Source organism: Diceros bicornis, chromosome 8 (genome assembly GCF_020826845.1).
Source record: "Diceros bicornis minor isolate mBicDic1 chromosome 8, mDicBic1.mat.cur, whole genome shotgun sequence".
Lineage (NCBI taxonomy): Eukaryota > Metazoa > Chordata > Mammalia > Perissodactyla > Rhinocerotidae > Diceros > Diceros bicornis.
Window position 1 is genome coordinate 80,950,830 of NC_080747.1, and position 23,242 is coordinate 80,974,071.

Genomic DNA, 23,242 nt, shown 5'->3' on the forward strand with positions numbered 1-23,242 from the left:
TCCAAATTGGAAAGGAAGAAGTGAAACTGTCACTATTTGCAGATGACATGATTTTATATATAGAAAACCCTAAAGAATCCACCAGAAAACTTTTAGAAGTAATAAACGAATACAGTAAAGTTGCAGGATACAAAATCAACATACAAAAATCAATTGTATTTCTTTTTTTTGTGTGTGTGATGAAGATCAGCCCTGAGCTAACATCCATGCCAATCCTCCTCCTTTTGCTGAGGGAGACTGGCTCCAAGCCAACATCCACTACCAATCCTCCTCCTTTTTTTTTTTCTCCAAAGCCCCAGCAGACAGCCGCATGCCATAGTTGCACATCCTTCCAGCCGCTGCACGTGGGACATGGCCTCAGCATGGCCGGAGAAGCGGTGCATCGGTGCGCGCCCGGGATCTGAACCCGGGCCACCAGCAGCGGAGCACGCGCACTCAACCGCTAAGCCACGGGGCCGGCCCTCAGTTGTATTTCTATACACTAACAATGAAGTAGCAGAAAGAGAAATTAAGAATACCATCCCACTTACAATTGCAACAAAAAGAATAAAATACCTAGGAATAAACTTAACCAAAGAGGTGAAAGAGCTGTACATGGAAAACTATAAAACATTGCTGAAAGAAACTGAAGAAGACACAAGGAAATGGAAAGATATTCCGCGCTCTTGGATTGGAAGAATTAACATAGTTAAGATGTCCATACTTCCTAAAGCAATCTATAGATTCAATGCAATCCCTATCAAAGTTCCAACAGCATTTTTCACAGAAATAGAACAAAGAATCCTAAAATTTAGATGGAACAACAAAAGACCCCAAATAGCCAAAGGAATCCTGAGAAAAAAGAACAAAGCTGGAGGTATCACACTCTCTGATTTCAAAATATACTACAAAGCTATAGTAACCAAAACAGCATGGTACTGGCACAAAAACAGACACACAGATCAATGGAATAGAATCGAAAGCCCAGAAATAAACCCACACATCTATGGACAGTTCATCTTTGACAAAGGAGCCAAGAACATACAATGGAGAAAAGAAAGTCTCTTCAACAAATGGTGTTGGGAAAACTGGACAGCCACATGCAAAAAAATGAAAGTAGACCCTTACCTTACACCATACACAAAAATTAACTCCAAATGGATTAAAGACTTGAATGTAAGACCTCAAACTATGAAACTTCTAGAAGAAAACATAGGCTGTACACTCTTCGACATCGGTCTTAGCGACATATTTTCAAGCACCATGTCTGACCGGGCAAGAGAAACAATAGAAAAAATAAACAAATGGGACTACATCAAACTAAAAAACTTCTGCACAGCAAAGGAAACCATCAACAAAACGAAAAGACAACCTAACAATTGGGAGAAGATATTTGCAAACCATACATCTGATAAGGGCTTAATCTCCAATATATATAAAGAACTCATGCATCTCAACAACAAAAAAACTAACAACCCAATTTAAAAATAGGCAAAAGACCTGAACAGACATTTCTCCAAAGAAGATATACAGATGACCAACAGACACATGAAAAGATGTTCAAAATCATTAACTATCAGGGAAATGCAAATCAAAACTACAATGAGATATCACCTCACGCCCGTCAGAATGGCTATAATTAACAAGACAGGAAACAACATGTGTTGGAGAGGATGTGGAGAGAAGGGAACTCTCATACACTGCTGGTGGGAGTGCAAACTGGTGCAGCCACTATGGAAAACAGTATGGAGATTCCTCAAAAAAGCAAGGATAGAACTACCATACGATCCAGCTATTCCACTGCTGGGTATTTATCCAAAGAACTTGAAAACACCAATGCGTAAAGATACATGCACCCCTGTGTTCATTGCAGCGTTATTCACAATAGCCAAGACTTGGAAGCAACCTAAGTGCCCATCAAGGGACGAATAGATAAAGAAGATGTGGTATATATACACAACGGAATACTACTCAGCCATAAGAAACGATGAAATCCAGCCATTTGTGACAACATGGATGGACATTGAGGGTATTATGCAAAGTGAAATAAGTCAGAGGGAGAAGGTCAAATACCGTATGATTTCCTTCATTAAGTAGTAGATAATAACAACAATAAACAAACACATAGAGACAGAGATTAGATTGGTGGTTACCAGAGGGGAGGGGGGGAGGGAGGAGGGCAAAACGGATAATTCGGCACATGTGTGGTGATGGGTTGTAATTAGTATTTGGGTGGTGAACATGATGTAATCTATGCAGAAATAGAAGTATAATGATGTACACCTGTAATTTATACAATGTTATAAACCAATGTTACTGCAATAAACAAAAAATTAAAAAATAAAAAAAAAAAACAAAAAAAAAGATGTACTCTCTTAGTAAATTTCAAGGGTACAATACAGTATTATCAACTGCAGTCACCATGCTATACACTAGATTTCCAGAACTTATCCTGCATAATGGAAACTTTATACCCTTTGACCAACATCTCCCCCTTTTTCTCACCCCCGAGCCCCTGGCAACCACCATTCTACTCTCTCCTTCTATGAGTTTGACTTTTTTTAGATTCCACATATAAAGGAGATAATGTAGTATTTGTCTTCCTGCATCTGGCTTACTTGATTTAGCATAACGTTCTTCACGTTCATCCCTGTTGTAGCAAATGGCAGGATTTCCTTCTTTTTTAAGGCTGAATAGTATTCTACTGTGTGTATGTGTATGTATATATACACACATGTTCTTTATCCATTCATCTGTCTATGGACACATAGGTTGATTCCATATCTCAGCTATTGTGAATAATGCTGCAATAAACATGGCATTGCAGATATCTCTTTGAGATACTGACTTCATTTCCTTTGGACATATAATCAGAAGTCAGATTGCTGGATCATATGGTAGTTATAGTTTTAATTTTTTGAGGAACCTCCATACTGTTTTCCACAGTGGCTGTACCAATTTACATTCCTACCAACAGTGTACAAGGTTCTCTTTTCTCCACATCCTCACCAACTCTTGTTATCTTGTCTTTTTGAGAACAGCCATTCTAATAGGTGTGAGGTGATATCTCAATGTGGTTTTTATTTGCATTTCCCTGGTGATTAGTGATGTTGAGCATTTTCTCACATACCTGTTGAGCATTTGTATGCCTTCTTTGGAGAAATGTGTATTCATATACTTTGCTCATTTTTTAATTGGATTACTTATTTTCTTGCTATTGAGTTGTTTGAGTTCCTTATACATTTTGAGCAATAACCCTTTATCAGATGCATGATTTGTAAATATTTTCTCCCATTCACTCTGTTTACTGTTTCCTTTACTGTGCAAAAGCTTTTTAGTTTGATGCAATCGAATTTGTCTATTTTTGCTTTTGTTGCCTGTGTTTTTGGGGTCATATATAAAAAATTATTACCAAGACCAATGTCAAGAAGATTTTCCTTATGTTTTCTTCTAGTATTTGTACAGTTTCAGTTCTTAGATTTAAGTCTCTAATCCATCTTGAGTCGATTTTTTTAATATAGTATGAGACGAAAGTCCAATTTTATTCTTGTGCATGTGTGTATCCAGTTTTTCCAGCACCATTTATTGAAGAGACTGTCTTTTCTCCATCATGTTTCTTTCTAGTAAATGTATGAATTTATTTCTGGGGCTCTTTATTCTGTTCTGTTGGGCTATATGTCTGTTTTTGTACCAGCATCATACTGTTTTTATTACTATGGCTTTGTAGTATATTTTGAAATCAGGGAGTGTGATCTCTCCAGCTTTGTTCTTTTGCTTAAGATTGCTTTGTCCATCTGGGTCTTTTGTGGTTTCATATGGATTTTAGGATTGTTTTTTCTATTCCTGTGAAAAATGCCATTGGAATTTTGATAGGAATGCAGGGATTGCACTGAATCTGTATATCACTTTGGGTAGTATGGACATTTCCACAATATTAACTCTTCCAATCCATGAACATGGGATATCTTGCCATTTATTTGTGTCATCTTCAATTTGTTTCATCCATGTTTTATAGTTTTCAGTGTACAGATCACTTTCTTGGTTAAATTTATTACTAAGTATTTTTTATGCTATGATACATGAGATTGTATTCTTAATTTCTTTTTTAGATAGTTTGTTGTTAGTATATAAAAACACTACTGATTTTTGAATGTTGATTTTGTATCCTGCAACTTTACTAATAACAATTTAAAATTTTGCAAGAATTTTTCACTTTGTGTAATTTTAATAATTTTTGTTTAAATAAGAAAAACCTTTATTCACTTCCATTTTTCTGTTACGCCTGTAAATCTGTATCATCTCTCAAAGATTACTGATGATAATTTTACAGCTGTTCTTTCATTACAATGCGATGTACTTCAGCTACACCTGAAATTTTTAACTAATTTAAAGCACTAAGGTGCTCACTTCAGCAGCACATATACTAAAACTGGAACAACACAGAGATTGGCATCCTGCACAAAGAAAACACACAAATTTGTGAAGCATTTCATTAAAAAAAATTTTTTTAAACCTAGGACATTCTTACATTACCACTATAAGCATACATAGGATACAATTTCCTATAAATCATGTGTGTTCCACCCTTTCTAGGTTGAAAATAATTTTATCTGATAGAAAAGACAAATCCAATTCAGCAATTCAGTGGCTCTACTATCCCTATACATATACCCCATCCCTACAGAGTTCCTATATCTACTTATCAATTCTTTTGCCAAATCAAACTTATACAAAGTCATTTTAATTTAATTCTCTTTAGTATTTTTTACAATACATTGTTCTTCTCTTTAAGCTTCCTGGATTACAGTCCTATGCCTCTCTTTTGTATTCATTTATTCAATTATTATTTCCTGAGTATCTGCTAAAGGATAAATGTTTTGTACATATCCTTTTATGATTTGACAACTATGTTCAAACTTCCCCAGCGTTTAAGTTCTGTTTATATTATCTATAGAATATCTACCTATTGTATCTATATTTTCCAGCCTAATTTTTAGCTACTTTTACTTTTCCATATGTGTATTCTTTTAAGTTTCCCCAAATTCTTTAAGAGTGAGAAAGAACGAATAATAAATATACACACGTACATTAAAAAGTCCTTTTAAACAAGGACAAAATCTGAGCTCTAAAAAGTTGAATGTGTCACAAAACTGTATTTCAGAATTTTACTCATGAGAGTGTCTTCCTGTCAATGCTTTTAGGCCAGTTTTTCTCCTACAGTCTCTGATCTTAGGAACATTTCTTGTTTTCTGTCAATCATTTTGAAACAGGGATTCAACAAACTCCTTGTATATGTCCAACAATGTCCAGGACCTCTTCTTTGACAATTCTAAACTGTAAAATAGCATTTAGTCAAAATTAAGCTCAGAAGAGGAGTTCCTCTCATAGCTTCCACTACCTTCTGTGAAGGTAAGTTTAAGCAAATCAAAAACATGTAGGATGTTCTGCTTTCAATGAAATGAGAAATCCAACAAAAGCCTTTTATATTTACCCATATAGTTATCATCTTTGATAGTTTATGTTACTTTATATAGATCCAGACTCAATCTGGTAACATTTTCCTTTGCTTGGAGGACTTCCTTTAACATTTCTTATACTGCAGGTCTTTTAGAGATGAATAGTTCAGCTTTTGTACACATGAAAAGACCCTCATTTTTTTGTTGTTGTTGTTGAGGAAGATTCGCCCTGAGCTAACATCTGCGCCAATCTTCCTCTATTTTGTATGTGGGTCGCCGCCACAGCATAGCCACTGATGAGTGGTGCAGGTCCACACCCAGAAACCGAACCCAGGTTGCCAAAGCGGAGCATGCTGAACTCAACCACTAGGCCACAGGGCTGGCCCCCTTCATTTTTTTTTTTCATTGAGGTAAAGTTGACATACAACATTATACTAGTGTCAGGTGTACAACATAATGATTCAATATTTGTATATATTGTGAAATGATCACCACAATAAGTCTAGTTAAAATCCATCACCATACAGAGTTACAGATTTTTTCTTGTTGTGATGAGAACTTTTAAGATTTACTCTATTAGCAACTTTCAGATTAACTATAGTCACCATGCTATACATTACATCTCCATGACTTATTTATTTTTATAACTTGAAGTTTGTAGAAAAGCTCTTCATTTTGTTTTCATTTTTGAAAGATATGTCAGCCCACTATAGAATTATAGGTTGACAACCGTTTTCTTTCAATACTTTAAAGACGTTGCACTGCTGTCTTCTGACTTGCATCATTTCCAATAAGAAATGTACTGCCATTTTTAATTTCATTCCTCTTAATGTTATGTATTCTTTTTCTCTGGCTGCTTTTAAGAATCTTTTTCTTTTTTACCATTTTAGTCAATTTGATTATAATGTGCCTTGGCATAGTTTCCTTGATGTCTTTTGTGTTGTGGATTTGTTGAGCTTCATGGTTATGTGGGTTTTTAGTTCTCATCAAAGTTTGGAAATTTTCAGCCATTATTTCTTAAAATATTTTTTATGCTCCCTTGCTCTTTCTTTTCCTTCAAAGACTCCAATTAAACATACATTAGGCCACTTTAAACTGTCCCATAGTTCACTGATACTTTATTAACTTTTTTGGTCCTTTTTCTCACTGTGTTTCATTTTAGATAGTTTCTATTACTGTCTTCAGGTTTGCTCATCTTTTCTTCTGAACTGTCTAATCTGCTGTCAATCACAAACAGTGTATTTTTTTTCAAATGTTATATTTACCATCTCTAGAACTTCAATTTGTGTCTTATTTGTGCCATTTCTCTACTTAATATGCTCAATATTTCTCCCACTTTCTTGAACGTATCAAATATAGTTATAATAATTGTTTAATGACCTTGTCTACTAATTCTATTATCTGTATAATTTTTGGGTCTCTTTCTATTGACTTTTTCCCCCTCATTGTGGGTTGCACTTTCCTGCTTCTTTGCACACCTAGTAATTTTTTATTGAATGCCACTGTGTGATTTTTACCTTGTTGGGTGCTGGATATTTGTTAATTTCTTTAAATGTCTTTGAGCTTTGTTCTGGGATACAGAAGTTCAGTAAGGCAAAAATATATATAAAATATGAAATGATTGGGGTAAAAAAGGAAACTGCCGGGGCCGGCCCAGTGGTGTAGTGGTTAAGTCTGCGCGTTCCACTTCAGCGGCCCAGGGTTCACAGGTTCGGATCCCAGGCGCAGACCGACGCACCACTTATCAAGCCACACTGTGGTAGCATCCCATATAAAGTAGAGGAAGATGGGCACAGGTGTTAGCCCAGGGCCAATCTTCCTCAGCAAAAAGAGGAGGATTGACAATGGATGTTAGCTCAGGGCTAATCTTCATACAAAAGATAAAAAGAAACTGCCATTCACAGATGGCATAATTGTGCTTGAGAGAAATTTTTAAAAACTAATAATAAACTACTAGAATTAATCATTTAATTTAGCAAGAAGTATGGATCACTGGTAAAGCAAATCTTTAACAAACTGTTATATTTCTTTATACCAATAACTGAAAGCTAAACAATGAAAATATTTAAAAGATGCCATTTACAATAGAATTAAAAAATATCAAATACCAAGGAATAAATCTAATAAAGATGTGTAAGACTTCTACACAAAAACTATAAAACCAAAAAGAGCATTCAAAGTTGACCTAATTTAAAGAACTAAACTTACTCTCAGAAAATAGTGGAGCAATCTTAAAATGAAGATAAGTTTTTAAAGAAGTACATATGAGACCCTCAATGAAATAAAGAATTAGATCCATTTAAAAAAAATAAATTACGGGCATAGCTGTGAACCAAATTAGTTTTTATTCTTATGCCATAAGTTACCATAAATAAATAATTTTAATAATAGTATGGCTTATAATGATGAGGCATATATATCACATGTAATTTTTTTTAAAACCCTAAATTCTTGGTACTAGAAATAAAGAATATAATTTTGGTATTCACATATTACCTGATAATCAGCAGGCCCAGGAGTAGTAAAAGCTTCTTTCTGAACCAGGAAGAAAGTCCGAGGAACAGAAGAACCAAATGCACCTTGCTTTTGTTTCTTCAAGCAGGTATTGCTAAAGTTGTCAATTATAGTATTGTTTAGGATATTATAAAACCCAGGACCTAAAATTATGAAGAAAATCATATGTGAAAATAAAAATGCTCTTAATTCTTTTAAATTGAGTAACTTTAAATTAAGTAATTTTTTAGAAAGAACTCATATACTGCTGGCAAGAATGCAAAATGGTATGCCACTTTGAAAAGCAATTTGTCAAATTCTTATAAAGTTAAACATATATTTACCATATGATCCAGAAATTCTACTCCTAGGTATTTGCCCAAAAGAATAATAACAACCCAAATGTCCATCAGCTGCTGAATAGATAAACAAAATGTGCTATACCCAAACAATACTACTCAGCAATAAGAAAGAAAGATAAATGCAACAACATGAATGAATCTCAAAAACATCATGCTAAGTGAAAGAAGACAGACACAAAATCCTGAATGATATATGGTTCCATTTATAGGGAATTCCAAAAAATGCAAAATCATACATTGCTGGGAAACAGTTGCTGGGACTAGGAGTGGGGGTGGAGATTAACGGCAAAGGGGCATGAGAGGACTTTATTTTTTTTTGCTGGGAAAGATTTGCCCTGAGCTAACATCTGTTGTCAATCTTCCTCTCTTTTTTTTTCCCTCCCCTAAGCCCCAGTACATAGTTGTATATTCTAGTTGTAGGTCCTTCTAGTTCTATGTGGGCCACCACCACAGCATGGCTACTGACAGACCAGTGGTGTGGTTCCATGCCTGGGAACTGAACCTGGGCCACCGAAGGGGAGAGCACCGAACTTTAACCACTAGGCCATCAGGGCTAGCTTGAAAGAACTTTTTAAGAATGATGGCAATGTTCCAAAACTTGATTGTAGTGGTGATTACCAGACTATATACAATTACCAAACTCATTAAACTAAACACTTAAAATGAGCTGTTTTTATTGTATAAATTATACTGGAAGGAAGAAAGTAAGGAAGAAAGAAATAAAGAATTCTTGATGCCAAAAAGTATTGAAAAGTTGATGTAGCAACATTAAAAATCAATTTGAAAAAAAAAAAAATCACCTATTATCCAATCTTCCTATCACCGCAGTTATTTTAGTTTTTGGCTTTTATCTTTTAGTCACATTTATAACCAGAAATATTTTCTACAGCGGCAACCTGAGTGAGTAACATTTCTATTTTTTTCACTCGAAATAATACAAACAACTTTCTATGCCATTGAAAAACTTTTTATCAAGACATTCAAATATTTGAAACAAATATTTGTATATGTTTTATAATTCAGTATTTTAAAAAAATCAGTTTCAGTGAGCAGCAATATCCATAAAATGCAAGACGATATACTTGAAAGCACACTTGACTTGGTTGTACTCATGTTATCTAGATTCTACTAAATTAACTCTGCAACTAAATAGGTATAAAACATCACTTAAATCTCATTTGTTTTTCTGGGCTTCAAGTTCCTCATCTGAAGATAATAGGAACTGACTAGATCAGTGCTACTCAAAATGTGGCCTGCGGACTGGTGCCTGTCCAAGAACAGCCTGCAAGAAAAGGAGCTTACAACTAAATGTAAATGAACTATTTTGCTAAGCATCTTGTAACTTGTCTTTCTCCACAAAGGAAGATGTTGATTTACATTCTGGTGCAATCTCCTTTCTCATTGTAGGCAGGAAACAAACGGTTGACAAATGGGCACTTTTTGTAGGAAGAGGCTAGATGATACTTTAGTTTTCTCCCAGATTAAAAGTGATCACGTCATTCTAGATTGTCAAATCTTCTGTACTCCTGATACACATAAAGTGTTTCTCAAAGAAGTTGCCCACAAACTCTTTCAAATTTTTCAAATATTCCAGTTTTAAAGTCTATTCTCCATCTCTACCAAAAATTCTGTTGTGTCAACTCTCAGAAAACCTAAATGCTAATATGTTTTATTCCTGCCATCTTCCAGCATTCCTCCACCAATAATGTTTAGGAAAACGGTAAAAAGAAAGTGCAATGAGAACTATTTTACCAGTTAAGGTACTTAAAAGACAAGTATCTCAGATCTGTCTCTCTTCCAGCATGAGAGGACAACACAACACATTAAGGTAATTAATTCTTAATTATCTTAATTAAGTATTAAGTAGTATTAAGCATTCCCTTAAATACTTAAATATAGGGACCTCAAGGTGTGTACATCTCAGGTACTACCTCGTTAAGATTCTATTTGAAAAGCCAACCTGATCATACAAGTCACTCACATTAGAGGTTTCCTATATTCATTTTCCAGTCATTAAGTGTAGAAATGCCTGGGAACCCCAGAATTAGACAGTTTAGGGATGCCTTCTAACAGTAACCTGCAACAGCTCTGAGCCATATATTAAGTGGTCAAATCTGTTCTATGACTGATTGATGGGTCCAATTCATTACTGTACCCTAATATCTACATGGAAAAACAAAACCAAAGTTCCGTGAAAGCCATTCTCACTCATGCTTAAAATATGTAAGATTCAGTATTATATTTTAGAGGTCATCATAATTGAACTTTATCCTTTACAAATAAACTAACCTTTGGGGAATTTAAAACACTTTATTCGTAATACATTGGACCATCAAACTTAAAACAAGACCCAATATTAAGGCAGTTGGGTCACTCAATAAATTCATATTTAGAAGTAATTTGAATTTCAGATTCATGGTAAACACTACTTACTAGGCTCAGCTGGGGTAGTGCTGAGCACCTATACGTGACCTCTTGAGAATGGCAGTCTTCAAATAGTCAGACTTCTACCTAGAGGCTCAGGCCTCCAAGACCAAGTGTTTCAACAGGCCCAGGTGTATACTGTAAAACTTATGACTTTGCCTGTGAAGTGCCAGAATATCAGTTCAACTCAATGCTATTCGTCAAGAAAGCTACCACACTAGCCAAGATTGAAGGGGAGAAAATAAGACTCAGCCTCGCAAAGGCATGAACAGTAAATAATTTTGTACCAGGAGTAAAATATTACCATAACAAATCACTATAACAAAACTTGTAGCGATGGTTTGGGATCAGGCAATGGGTCAGAAGCTGAAACAACTCAAGACTTAGAGAAAGGGCCTTGAGGAGATAGTTGGTGATGGCTTAAAGATCAGCGATAAAAATGTTATTGGAGGTTGGAGAAAACATAATTTGTATTATGTAATGGGAGAAATTTTAGCAAAACTAATGCTTGGGATAATGAAGAAAATATCTTATAAATTAGTGGATTCCAGCCTAAGGAAATTTCCAGGCTGAATATCAAAAGTGCCAACTAGTTGCTTTTAGCTGTGTGTGAGAAGGTATGGATAGAAAGAGACAAGCTGTTCAGTTTTCAAGCAGAATTAATAGAAAATAAAAAGGAATCAAGATTTTATGGGTTTGAAAGTAAAAAACTTTTTCATCCCCAGTCTGTCCATACAGCGAAAAGCTCTCAAAGCAAGAAATGCACTGAGGGCAAAGATCAAATCCAGGATGTGGCTATAAAAACTTTCTTACGACCTCAGAAAGATTTAACATAGTACCTCAGAGAATCTCTCAGTTTAACTCTAAGAATTTTAAGGCCATATGTCATAGACCCTCTTGGCTAAACAACGGTGCCCCTAAGAATCTAAGAGTATTGAAACACAGCAGCACCAAAGGTGACCCAAAATAGACAAGAGTTTTTCTAAGAACTACATGTGAGTGTGGCTTTTGTCCAGTGTATTTGATTATAAATTCATACAATAAGAAATCTACAAAGTTTTTATAAAGAATTGTACCAATGTGGAATGAAAAGGACAACAATGCAAAATGAAAAGTGGCTTTTTGACTCCCAGTCTTCTATGGGAGAAAGCTCCCGCTGCAAGTGCAGCCTATTATAGAAAAGGAAAGATGATTCAAAGGATGGAACCAAGAGCCCAAAAGTAGAACAAAGAACATGGAAACTCATTCCCAGGGAGCCCAAGTGGGCCCTAATCAAGGAAATGGCAACATGTACCTGGTTGGATTTCAGAATTTCTTTAGGCCTGTGATTGCTATGGGCCTCCAGTTTTCCCTCTTTTCTGTATAGCAGTGTCTAGTATGATTGCCTTTTCTCTCTCCCGCCATTGTGTGTTAGATGTGTGGGGCAGACACCTTGTATCTTTAGTTCACAGCTCTTCTAATAGAGAGGAGTCATACTCAGGAAGCTGATCATGAAGTACCACACCCAAGAATTCTCACCTACACCTATACTTGACTTAGATAACAACAGCCTGGACTTCAAGATTATACCATAATTGCATGACACTTGAGGCCTTGAGAAGGCATATAGGAAAAATGTAAATATTTGTAGCCAGAGGGTAATCTATATTAGATGAAAGATGGCCACAAATTCTTTGCTACCCTTGTCACTGAGAAATAAAATTTCATGTCCTTCTGTTCAAAATGTGCTGCCCTGAGTGACTTGACCGACTAAGAGAATGTGGCAAAAGTGATGTCCTGGGATTTCTGAGATTAGGTCATAAGAAGCCTTGCAGCATCCTGCCAGGTCTTGTGGAGCCCTGAGCTACCATGTAAAAGACCACCTACTCAGGGGCAGCAATGCTGGAGCTATGCACGCACCCTGAATGAAAGTCCCAGCCGAGCTCTACCTTCCAGCCATCCCACAAGATAATGAGATATAATAGAGAAGTCTGTTTTTTAAGCCACTAAGTTTGTTATACAGCAAAACAGAACTATGTGTTAGTAATTATGTAAGTTATTTTTGTGCTATATTCTTAGCTCTGTATACTAGAATATCCACTGAGAATACTAGAACATGTGATTGGACAGTCTCAAAACAAAATTTTAATAAAACTGAATATCATAAGTTATATTACTGGTAGTGACCACACAGTTGATATATATGTTGAGCCACCAAGAGAAAATTAGGAAATTTACCGAATAAAGGTAAACAATAGAAAGTTACAATTAAGATATGTAACACGTTAAATTGAAATCTTACTAAAATTGTATGTTATTTTTATTTATCTGTGTTTAGTGTATAGTCAATACTTTAAAAAAAAGTTGACTTAAAACGACACCAACCATGGAACAAAAAAATAATTGTACTTTCTGGTGCATCCACCTTGTTAAGAATATTAAGTTACATAAAGCTAAAGAGTAGAAATATATGGATTAATTGCCAACCTGGCATTTCTTCTGTCCTAGAGTTCTGTGTGAATCGAGCAGCACTTTGACCAAATGGGGTATTTTTCAGTCCTGGTGTTGTCTTTAAGGACTTGAAAGCAGTTCGAGATTCATTGTATGTGCCAGGAGCTGGTGTGATTGATTTGATAGGTACAAATCTCTAGTGAAGAAAGGGAAAATATGCCAATGAGAAACTATCGTACATTTTGATACTTGGTGAGTTAAAAGCTGCCTTCTTAGTAATATAACATCTGCGAGTTTAATTTATTTCTTAATGGAGTGAAGAAAATGTAGATGAATTAAGATCTTGTACCTATCAAAACGTAAAATATATGGCTTTTAGTAAAATCATCTCTATATTAATACAGTAGTGCATTATGTACTTTACTAAGCCAGATAGACTTTTCAAAGGAAATCAGCTCAACATAAGATTCTAGATGACAGTGTATGGACAGTCTTCACATTTAAAATATTCTACAAGTTAAGATAATAAATAAAAAACTACATGATCTAACATGGTTTCTTTTATGTAATAAAATTACACAAATTGACAAAGTTCCTCAACATATATATTTAATTAACTCAACAATATCATTTAATACCTCAAGAAAAATGTTAGACTCAAGTGATATATAAATCCAGTTTAACTTTATAACTTATTATATTATAAACTTACAATAATAACTTCACTCATTATACACTTATAATATTTAACTTATTAATATAATATATATGTATCTATATGTAATATAACTATGGACTCATGAAATATAGCATTGTATAATCGTATTTTTTAACTTTTTATTTGGAATTAATCTCAAATTTACAGAAAAGCTGTATGAATAAAAATAATACAGAAAATACCTGTATAATGTTTACCCAGAATCACCTATTGTTAACATTTGTTATTTGCTTTTCTGGTTTGCTCGCTCTCTCTCTCTTTCTCTGTGTTTGTATGTTTGTTCCTCCCTCTCTCTGCCTCTCTATACACACACACACACACACACACACACACACACACGCATATATATAGAACCATTCAATGGAAAGTTATATACATCAAGTCCTTTACCCCTAAATACTTTGGTATGTATTTACTAAAAATAGAGATATTTTCTTACATATCCATAGTACAGTTATCAACTTCAGTAAGTGTATCAATGATATAATACTTTTATCTAATCTACCATTCATATTCCAAATCTGTCAGTTGACCTAATAATGTCTCTATTGCATTTTTCCCCTCTGGTACATAATCTAGCCTAGGGTCAGATATGGCTTTCAGCCTCCTTTAACAAGGACCATTTCCACAGCATTCCTTTGTGTTTCGTGACTTAGGAAGAATATAGCACCCCTCTTTTGTATAATAGAACCTTCCTTAGTTGGGGCTTCTCTGATGCTTCCTTATGATTATATTAAGGTTATGCATTTCAGGATAGAATAATAGATAGGGGATGTTGTGGCTTTCTCAGTGTATCGTATCTGGAGGCACGTGATGTCCTCTGGACCTCACTGGTGATTTCAATTTTGATCAAATCCAGCACTCCTTCTATATTTATCAGTAAGCACTCTGCATTCTACTGTCAGCAAGAGCCCTCCCTTCACCCCCAATTATTTACTTCACTATCTATCTATCTACTTACTTATCTATTTATTATCCATATGGACTCATGAATGCCAGTTTTAATGATTTATAATTAATTACTGTTTTTTTTTTTTACAGTAGGGGGTCCTTCAAGTTGGTTCATATGTCCCCATGATGTGCCCTCATCTTGTTTTTTTTTTTTTTTGAGACTTTTCTTACTTTCTGACATAACTAGATGTTATAGGCTACTCTTCCCAGTCCCTGATTCCTGGCTCATTTAGCAGACAGAGCTAGGATATATACCTATATCTATACACACACATACACATAGAGACACATACATGCACATACATATATGCATATATAAATATATACACGTATATATTTTAGAAATCATGAGAAATTCACATCAAAACCTTCAATTCAAATCTGTCACATGGGTCCTTTCTCACCTCCCCCAATCATATTTGTATGTATCTTCTTCCACAGGGAAAACCCTGGCTCAGAATATTGACTTTTTTGCTCAGCCTTGTAATATATCTGAAACAGCTCATGACTGCTTCACCCATACCATTACAATAAACCAACCTACTGAAAAAAATTCAGAATTTATTTGCAATTCTTGCACTCACTACTGCCCACTCCAACCTACCCAAGACTGATGTAAGCAAACACTGTGGATACCTGGATTATTCTTTCTCTTTTCCCCTTCAATGTGGTTAAGAGTATTCATTTATACAATGGTTCATTTGTTTCCATTTGCTTTCAGCTTTCAGCTTTCAGGCTTTTTTTTTTTAAACCCTTCCCATTCTTATTGATTTATTTGTATTTTTGAATATATGGAACATTGACATGCTTCCAAAAGACAAATATATATCTAAAAAGTATACTCAAATAAGTGTTACTCCCTCTCATTTCCCTTCCACTCTATGGATGCTGCACCACTGGGGGAAAATGTCCAAATTTATAATATTTGCTGATTTCTGTGCTATAAATACAACACCATGGGGCTAATTTCACACTACCATCATAACATCAGCCAACACGCAAAACTGGAAAAATTAAAAATTGGCTCTCGCAAGCTAGTAGAAATGAACTACATTGCACCAGAGCTTCCACTCCATCTCCTCACCATCCCTTGTAGGTAACCAACTTCATTGTTTGCCGGTTTATCCTTAATGTGTTTATACAAAGATAAGCAATTATGTGCATGTTTTCTTATTTTCCCTCCTTTCTTACACAAAAGATAGTATATTATATATGCGTTTTTGCACTTTATAAAGTAAGTAAATCTTAACACTACCAAAAAACAATTTATTACTGGAAGAACTAAAAAGGACTCTCTCAATTTTTCTCCTAAATACTATCTTATTATTTAGATGCTGAGTACAATATTTTAAAAATAATAATACTCAACCCTGGCTGCACATAGAATTACTTGAGGAGTTAAAAAAAATACTGATGCTTGACCCCTATTCTGGATCAATTGAAACAATCTCTGAGAGACAGGGAAGAAGGCACCTGGGTATCAGAATGTATTAAAATTCCCCAGATGTTTCTAAAATGCAGCAACAGTTGGGAACCACTGTTACAAAGGAAATCTTATCTTTTAAAAATTAACAGTTGAAGATATAAGAAAATTCAATGCATTTAGATGAAATACCAGATAACTCCTTAAATCAATAACTAAAATAAGTATCCCAGAAACATAATCTATCTTTATTCCTATAAACCAAAAATTATGTGTTCTAAGTTCACCCTGTTAATCACATGATTGCTTTTTCTGTCATAGTCTTTAATATATCTGTTCATATTCAACTAAACACTAACACTACCCCAGCAAGCAGCCCTGTTGGTTTTAACTCCTCCATATCTTTCACCCTAGAACCATTATTCTTTTCTTCATCATCCCCTTAAACAAAATTGATATCATATTATTTTCCAATTCTGAAAATATATTTAAAATATTGGTGCCAAGTGATGTCCAATTAGGACTATAAAGCAGATGAACAGAAACAGCATAAAAACTGAGAGTTCTAGTTGTAAAAATTGTATTTTAAAAATCAAGGGCATACACACACAATATCCTGTTCCCACACATCCGTTTTGTGTAGCACCTTAAGTACCATCAAGTTGCTCAAGACAGAAATCTGGTATTCATTCTCGATTCTTCCTAGTCCCTCACCACAACATCTAACCCATTAAAAAGTAATGTTAATTATATCTCCAAAATATATCTGCAATCTATCTGCTTGTCTCCAAGGAGATGCCTCTTAAGTACAATGAAACCAAAGTAGTCACCTGTAGTCGACTGAAGGTTAATAACCTTCCAAGTTAAAAAAGATAATCAGAGCTGTACACAGTACTGTTGGACAAATATTGCAACTACTTTGATCTAGAGGCTGCCACATTATGAAATATTATAATTTTCCTGCTTTAGAAATGTCTTAGATACTTTCAAATCCCCTTAGTATATACCTTGGAGAATGTGAAATGATTACTGTGACATAAACTCCTGCATCACTAATCAACGCCCCAGTCGCAGTTGTAGATACAACCTATGCTTTCAGAACCTTCTCCGAAAGACACGCATGTCCTCATAGATTAAACATAAACACTCCACATATTCATTGGCAAAATATATTTTAAAACACAGACTAAAATCTCTTATAAGCTAAACTGAACTTTCACATATGCAAATTTGCTTAATAGAAAATGTTTAATAGTTTCGATTCAAATATTTATCTTTGCATATTATTGTTAATATTGTAATCTTATTTCATTTTATCCATACTTTTTAGCAATATGATTTGCCCAGGCCATGTCTGTTTCCAAGTTGCTTAAATATCACTTTTCTTTACATCATCTCCCTAAACACTATTGGATTGCTGGCTTCACATTATACCTCTTATATTCTATGTATGACAATGACTGTAGAACATTACCGGGGATTGAGAAAGAAAAGCAGGTGATGCATCATTTACACTTGATGTCATACTTTCAGTCTTCTGAAATTGACTTTTAATGTCATATTTTCCAGGCCCTGGTACTCCCTAAATTACAGAAAGAAAAAAATGTATATTCTCATTAAGAATGCACCTATAGCACCTAAGGGAACAGTTGGCTAAATATCTGAACCAAATCTGCAGAGTTTTTAAGCGAATTCCTGTATATTACCAAAGCACTTCATTAAAAGGCAAGCCAGAACAAATTTCTTAAGAGCAACAAGAAAAAATTTTCCTTAGTGAAGCTTCCCAGGAACCTGAAAACACTCTCCTTGAAACTTTGCTGCCCTCTACTGATAGAGCCCAGAAAAAATTATCTGGCTTTTCACATGATTAAACATTACAGTGAAAAAAAGTGGCTTCTATATTTTTCCACTTAAATGTATACAACCAGTTCTTCTCTAAAAAAAAAATATTTTGCTGTCTTTTCGAATTTCCATTAATGAATAGATTGTTTTGTTTCCAACAAATAAGCTTCGGGATATATTTTAACTACAAATGTTAGAAGACGTAAGACAATAAGCTTTTCACTAGATACTACACAATAGATAAAAATTAATTCAGTCAACACTAGGATTGAAGTTTTTGTTACCTTAGTGAAACAATCTAAATAAGTGCTATTTATTCATCATCAAATATTTTAATTATCCTGATAAAGTACCTTTCATAGTATAAAAAAAGTTAAATTCAAATCTTCTGCTTCATATATAGCTCCCCTACTTCTCTAGAGTTGTAAGAATTATTTCTTCATTTATGAATTAAATACTTGGCTTATAACTTGGACGTACAATAGAATTATATCAGCAAATCTTGTCACCTCTCTCATTCTAAACTGTCCAAATCCACCCACTTCTCTACACCTCCACAAATACCACTCTGATCCAGGACACTGTCTCGTACCTGGACTACTGTGACATCTTCTTACCGTTCCCCTGCTTCCACCCTTGTCCTCCTTCAGTCTGTGTTCAACACAGCAGCTAGTGATGGATCCAGTAAGACCCTGAGTCAGACTGCAGCACTCCCCTTCTCCAGCCCATCCACTGGCTTCCATCTCACTTCAAGCAAAAACCCACGTCCTTAATACGACATGAATTTCACCCCCAGACACACAATGACCACTCTAACCTCATGTCCTACTATTCTCCCCCCTCCATTCACTCCATTTCTCAAAAAGATCAAGATATATCCACCTCAAGACCTCTGTACTTGCCATTATCTTTGCTTGGAATGTTCTTCTAGATAGCTCCAGGGCTCACTTCTTCATTTCAATCAGTTCACTACAGAATGTCCCTTCTCAATGAGGCCACCCAACCTAAAATTTCATTTCCTCCCGCAAACAATTCCTGTCCCCTTTCCTACCCATTTTTTAACCTGATTATTTATGATCCAAAATACGATTTTCCACTATGTTGTCAGCTCCAAGAAAGCAATGATTTTTTTTCTGTTTTGTTTGCTGCTGTATCTGTAAAGCATAGAAGAATACCCGGAGCACAGTAGGTGCCCAGCAAATATCTGCCAGAAGAATGGGTAGATGGATAAATGCATGCCCTGAGTCCTACATTTTCACTGGCCATATAATGGATTTGGACATAACGTTCCTCTGGGAAATAATGTGGCTCCAAATAAGAGCATTAGCCATTTCTAATTATAGTAAAATATCTTAAAACCCACATAATAAAAATAATAATTTGAAAAAATTTCTTTAGGAAAAATTCTTATGCAGAAGTACCTCTTTTTAAAAATATATTAGATTCTAAAAATTTATGCAAAGGTCCATGTTGTCTTAAATGAACAAATCTATGCCATTATTTGGCGGCTGGTAGAAAAAATGCACTTTGGCTATAGCATGTAAGGTTGTTTTTATTTATGAACTTGTAGTAAGTAAAGTTTAGAAGAAAAGAAACTTCTGCATAATTCTGTGTTTATATAAACCTATGAAATATGTATCAAATGTAGAAATATGGAGAGTATAACTTCAAATACACAATGTTAATCTATTATCTTGAAATTTACAGATATGCTATATCCATCTTCTCCCTGTACAGGCAGGCATGGTGAAAAATAATCAGCCACTAACAAACTGGGATTACTTTCCCACTGTTTTCAACAGTGGTATAAGTGGTCGTTACTATGGATCACAGGGAAAAGATGAAGTGTGAATAATGAGATCAGTGAATATACTTAGTCGGGAACTATTTTGCATAAACACAGAAATGAAATCTTGATCCCTTCAATATTCCCTTTTGCTTTTCTTCTGTTTTTTTCATAAAGTTCCTAATGTTACTGAACTTTGCTTCACCAAAATAAGATAGAACAGTAAAATTAGGTTCCTTGCTTCTAAAAAGTTAGGCTTAGAATTTAATTAAGCCAATTAAAAATAAGCTCCAAAATAGGATTGTAAGACACTGACCACTGAAGGGCAGGTGTCCATTTATGACAATATAAAGAAGGCAAAAAGACTGTGAGAAGACCATCACGCTGAAAATGCTGTGATGTTTATCCTCCTTTTTCAAATTGTGATTTGAAATCACACCTGCACTGATCACACCACCTGCACTGATATCAACCTATTAAATACATAGCCCCCCCCACAACCCCAGTGTCTCATCTGAGATCTAGCAAATCAGAATCTTGTTGGATCCAGGAATCTACACGTTTAACAAGCCTCACAGGTGATTCTCATGCACAATAAAGAACCACAGCTCAGCCCAAAAGGGGTCACAGCTGCAGCTTCTTTTGCTAAGCACATCCACCCTAAGGAAGAAGGCTCAGATCTCGACAGCATTCCGCCTTGGGAACAGAGGTTAAAGATTATTGGGGCAGGTTGTTCACGGCATCTTTTCATGTGCAACCTAATAAAAATGTGCCCCTTTCTTTAAAAACCGAGGTATACTCATCCATTTGATCAGATGGTTGCAGGGATTAGGGGGACTGGGGAAAGCCTTTACTCCTCAAATGTGGAGCCATCATCAGTGATGATTATTATTTTCACTAAAATTACTAAAAGCTTGCTATGTGCAAAGCACTGATAAACAGTTATAAATAAAGCAGGAGCTCTGCTTTTGAGAAGCTCACACTAGATTAGTGGTTCTCAACTCAGGCTGCACAGGAGAATCACCTGGGGAACTTTTAAAACTAGCAATGCCTCATTCCACCGCATTCAAATCAGGGCCAATGAAAATGAGACTCGGGCATTATGAAAATTTTAAAAAATTTTAAAAGCTTCCGGGTTGATTCTAATGGGCAGTTTAAATCAGTTTACAACTCACACTGCTAGGCCTCATCCAGGTGCAATCACTTTCGATTGGTTCTGTAACCACCCTTGTTTCTGAGAGTTTCAGAGTATCCTTCAGGTAAATAAGGACCATAGTGCAACCAGACTGCCAGGTATTTCTTTCAGCTCACATTCTACCATTTTAACTTCTGCAATCATATTTTTAATTTTCAAATTCTCTTTCTTATTCTCTAAATCTTCTTTATTCACACATGCGTTATCTTCCATCTTTCTATGGATATTAATTATAATTTTAATTATTTATAATTCTGTTCCATTGTCTGTTTCCTTGGAGTTCCATTGATGTTGGGTTTTTGTTTGCTTATCTTTGTTTCATGTTGAAGGGTTTCCTCAAGTGTCTGGTGATCCCTTGCTCCTCATTCAGATCTAAGAGTGAGCCACTAAAAAAGTTGATTGAAAATTTCATGCATGGATAGATGTGACTTGAAACCTACTGGACTTCATTATGCTGTGATGGAGTCACAACTCAGCCTTTGTGTTAGTGGGCCCCCAAATGCCAGTCTTTTCTCAAGTCTGGCTGACAATTTAGGTGAATGGGAAAGGTGCCTGGAACTCTCTCCCCATTCTGTATATAAACTTTCACTTAATCTCTCCATTTTCTTCCTGTCTTACTTTTAATTATGAAAAATTAAAAACACACACAAAAAATATAGAGAATAGTATAAGAAATTCTCATATACCCATCACCCAGTGTCCATAATCTTCAACCCACGTCCAAATTTGTTTCCTAATCCTACCAACTTCCCCAATTCTCACTCCAGTGATGTAGAGGCAAATCTAAAATATCATATAATTTCATCAAGAAACACTTAGAATGTATCTCTAAAAAATAAGGGACTCTCTTTTAACATAAACACAAAACCACTTTCCTATCATAAAAAAAACAACATGCTTTCTCATTCCTTAATTATTCATAGTTCAAATTTTTGTGACTGCCTCAAACTTATGTGTATATTAAATATATGTATATTAAATATAAAAATATATAAACAAATTTTATATGTTTGTGTGTTTTAATCAGGACCCAATTAAAGCCCATACTTATAAATGGTCAATACGTTTTTAAGTCTCTTGTAATTCATAGGTTTCTTCTCCATCACATTTTTTTCCTTTCAATTTTTTTGGTGAAGAAGCTAAGTTTTTTGTCCAATTTTTTGCGAGTTTCTCATAGTTTGTATTTTTTTGATTTAATATCTATGTATTTCCTGTAAACTAGCAGTTAGATATAATGGCTTGATCAGATTCTAATTCACTTTTCTTTTTTTGACAAGATTATTTCATAGGTGGTGCTGCCTACTTTCACCAGGAGGCACAGATAATAGCTGATTCTCTCTCATTCTACAATGTTAGCAGCCATTAACGATTACTGACTAGATCTAATAATTCATTAGAGGTTCCAAAATGATGATATTATAATTCTATAATTCTTTCTCATTTATTGGCTGAAATACTTCTATAAACAGAGACTTCTCTCACCAACTATTTGGTTACCCTAAGGTACAGTTCATATAGGAAAAGCAAAATAAATGCTTGGGGTTTTTTTTTCCTTTTACTTACCACTTTCAACGTTACCAAGCTAGACTCCTGCATCTTCCAACACTAATCAATGATTTTTTTAATTCTAATTTTAAACTTATGAATTTAAATATATTTGAATTATCTCAACCCATTGGAGTTGTATTGCTCACTGAAATTATCCCATCTTTTGTCAGTGAGAACCTATCTGAATGAGCCCCGGAGTCCTTTTGACATGACCCCAGTAGTCTTCCATAGCTTATTTGTTTTCTCCTATGACAAGACACTTCAAGTTCATCATACAGAATTCCTGCTCCAGACCTGGAATCAGCCATTTCTCTAAGGAGCTCTGATTCTTTTCAGCAGTGAATGGTATTTAGAGACCCCAATCTGGAGTCTAGAAATACCCTCCATTTTTGTTACATCATCTCACCTCTTTCCTCTTCTATATCAGCATCCCCAAGTCCAGAGACTCTCTCATTTAATTTCTCCACCAACAGACCTCACATCTTCTCCTGGAGTGGGGATAAAGAAGTCACCTCACTATAAGAGATTGTGCTTCTTTATCCAGATTATCACCCATCCTGCTGTTTGCAGTCCCACCTTCCAAAGCAGTTGATATTCCCGGGCTTTTTGAAGGTCCTGTAATGTGAACTGGCTTT

The 23,242-nt window shown here is 35.0% G+C and overlaps 1 protein-coding gene and 1 non-coding gene across 9 annotated transcripts in view; one reads left to right on the top strand and one right to left on the bottom strand.

Annotated features, from left to right (window-relative positions):
* The window catches only part of STPG2 (sperm tail PG-rich repeat containing 2), a 238,992-nt gene that overhangs the window by 76,679 nt on the left and 139,071 nt on the right, over window positions 1-23,242 (bottom strand). For 7 of the 8 annotated variants that reach the window (XR_009221024.1, XM_058547537.1, XM_058547541.1 and 4 more), the window contains 3 exons: window positions 17,711-17,818; window positions 13,181-13,340; window positions 7,932-8,092 (listed from right to left, as the gene is read on the bottom strand). Coding sequence is in view for 7 of the 8 variants with exons in the window: in XM_058547537.1 (XP_058403520.1) it covers window positions 7,932-8,092; window positions 13,181-13,340; window positions 17,711-17,818 (429 nt within the window). In the remaining variant the exon portion in view is untranslated. The remainder of the gene's footprint in view (window positions 1-7,931; window positions 8,093-13,180; window positions 13,341-17,710; window positions 17,819-23,242) is intronic. The other variant, XM_058547540.1, reaches the window with a different exon arrangement.
* LOC131409869 (U6 spliceosomal RNA) lies at window positions 4,379-4,486 on the top strand. Its single transcript, XR_009221058.1, has one exon. It is a non-coding gene; the product is annotated as a U6 spliceosomal RNA (small nuclear RNA).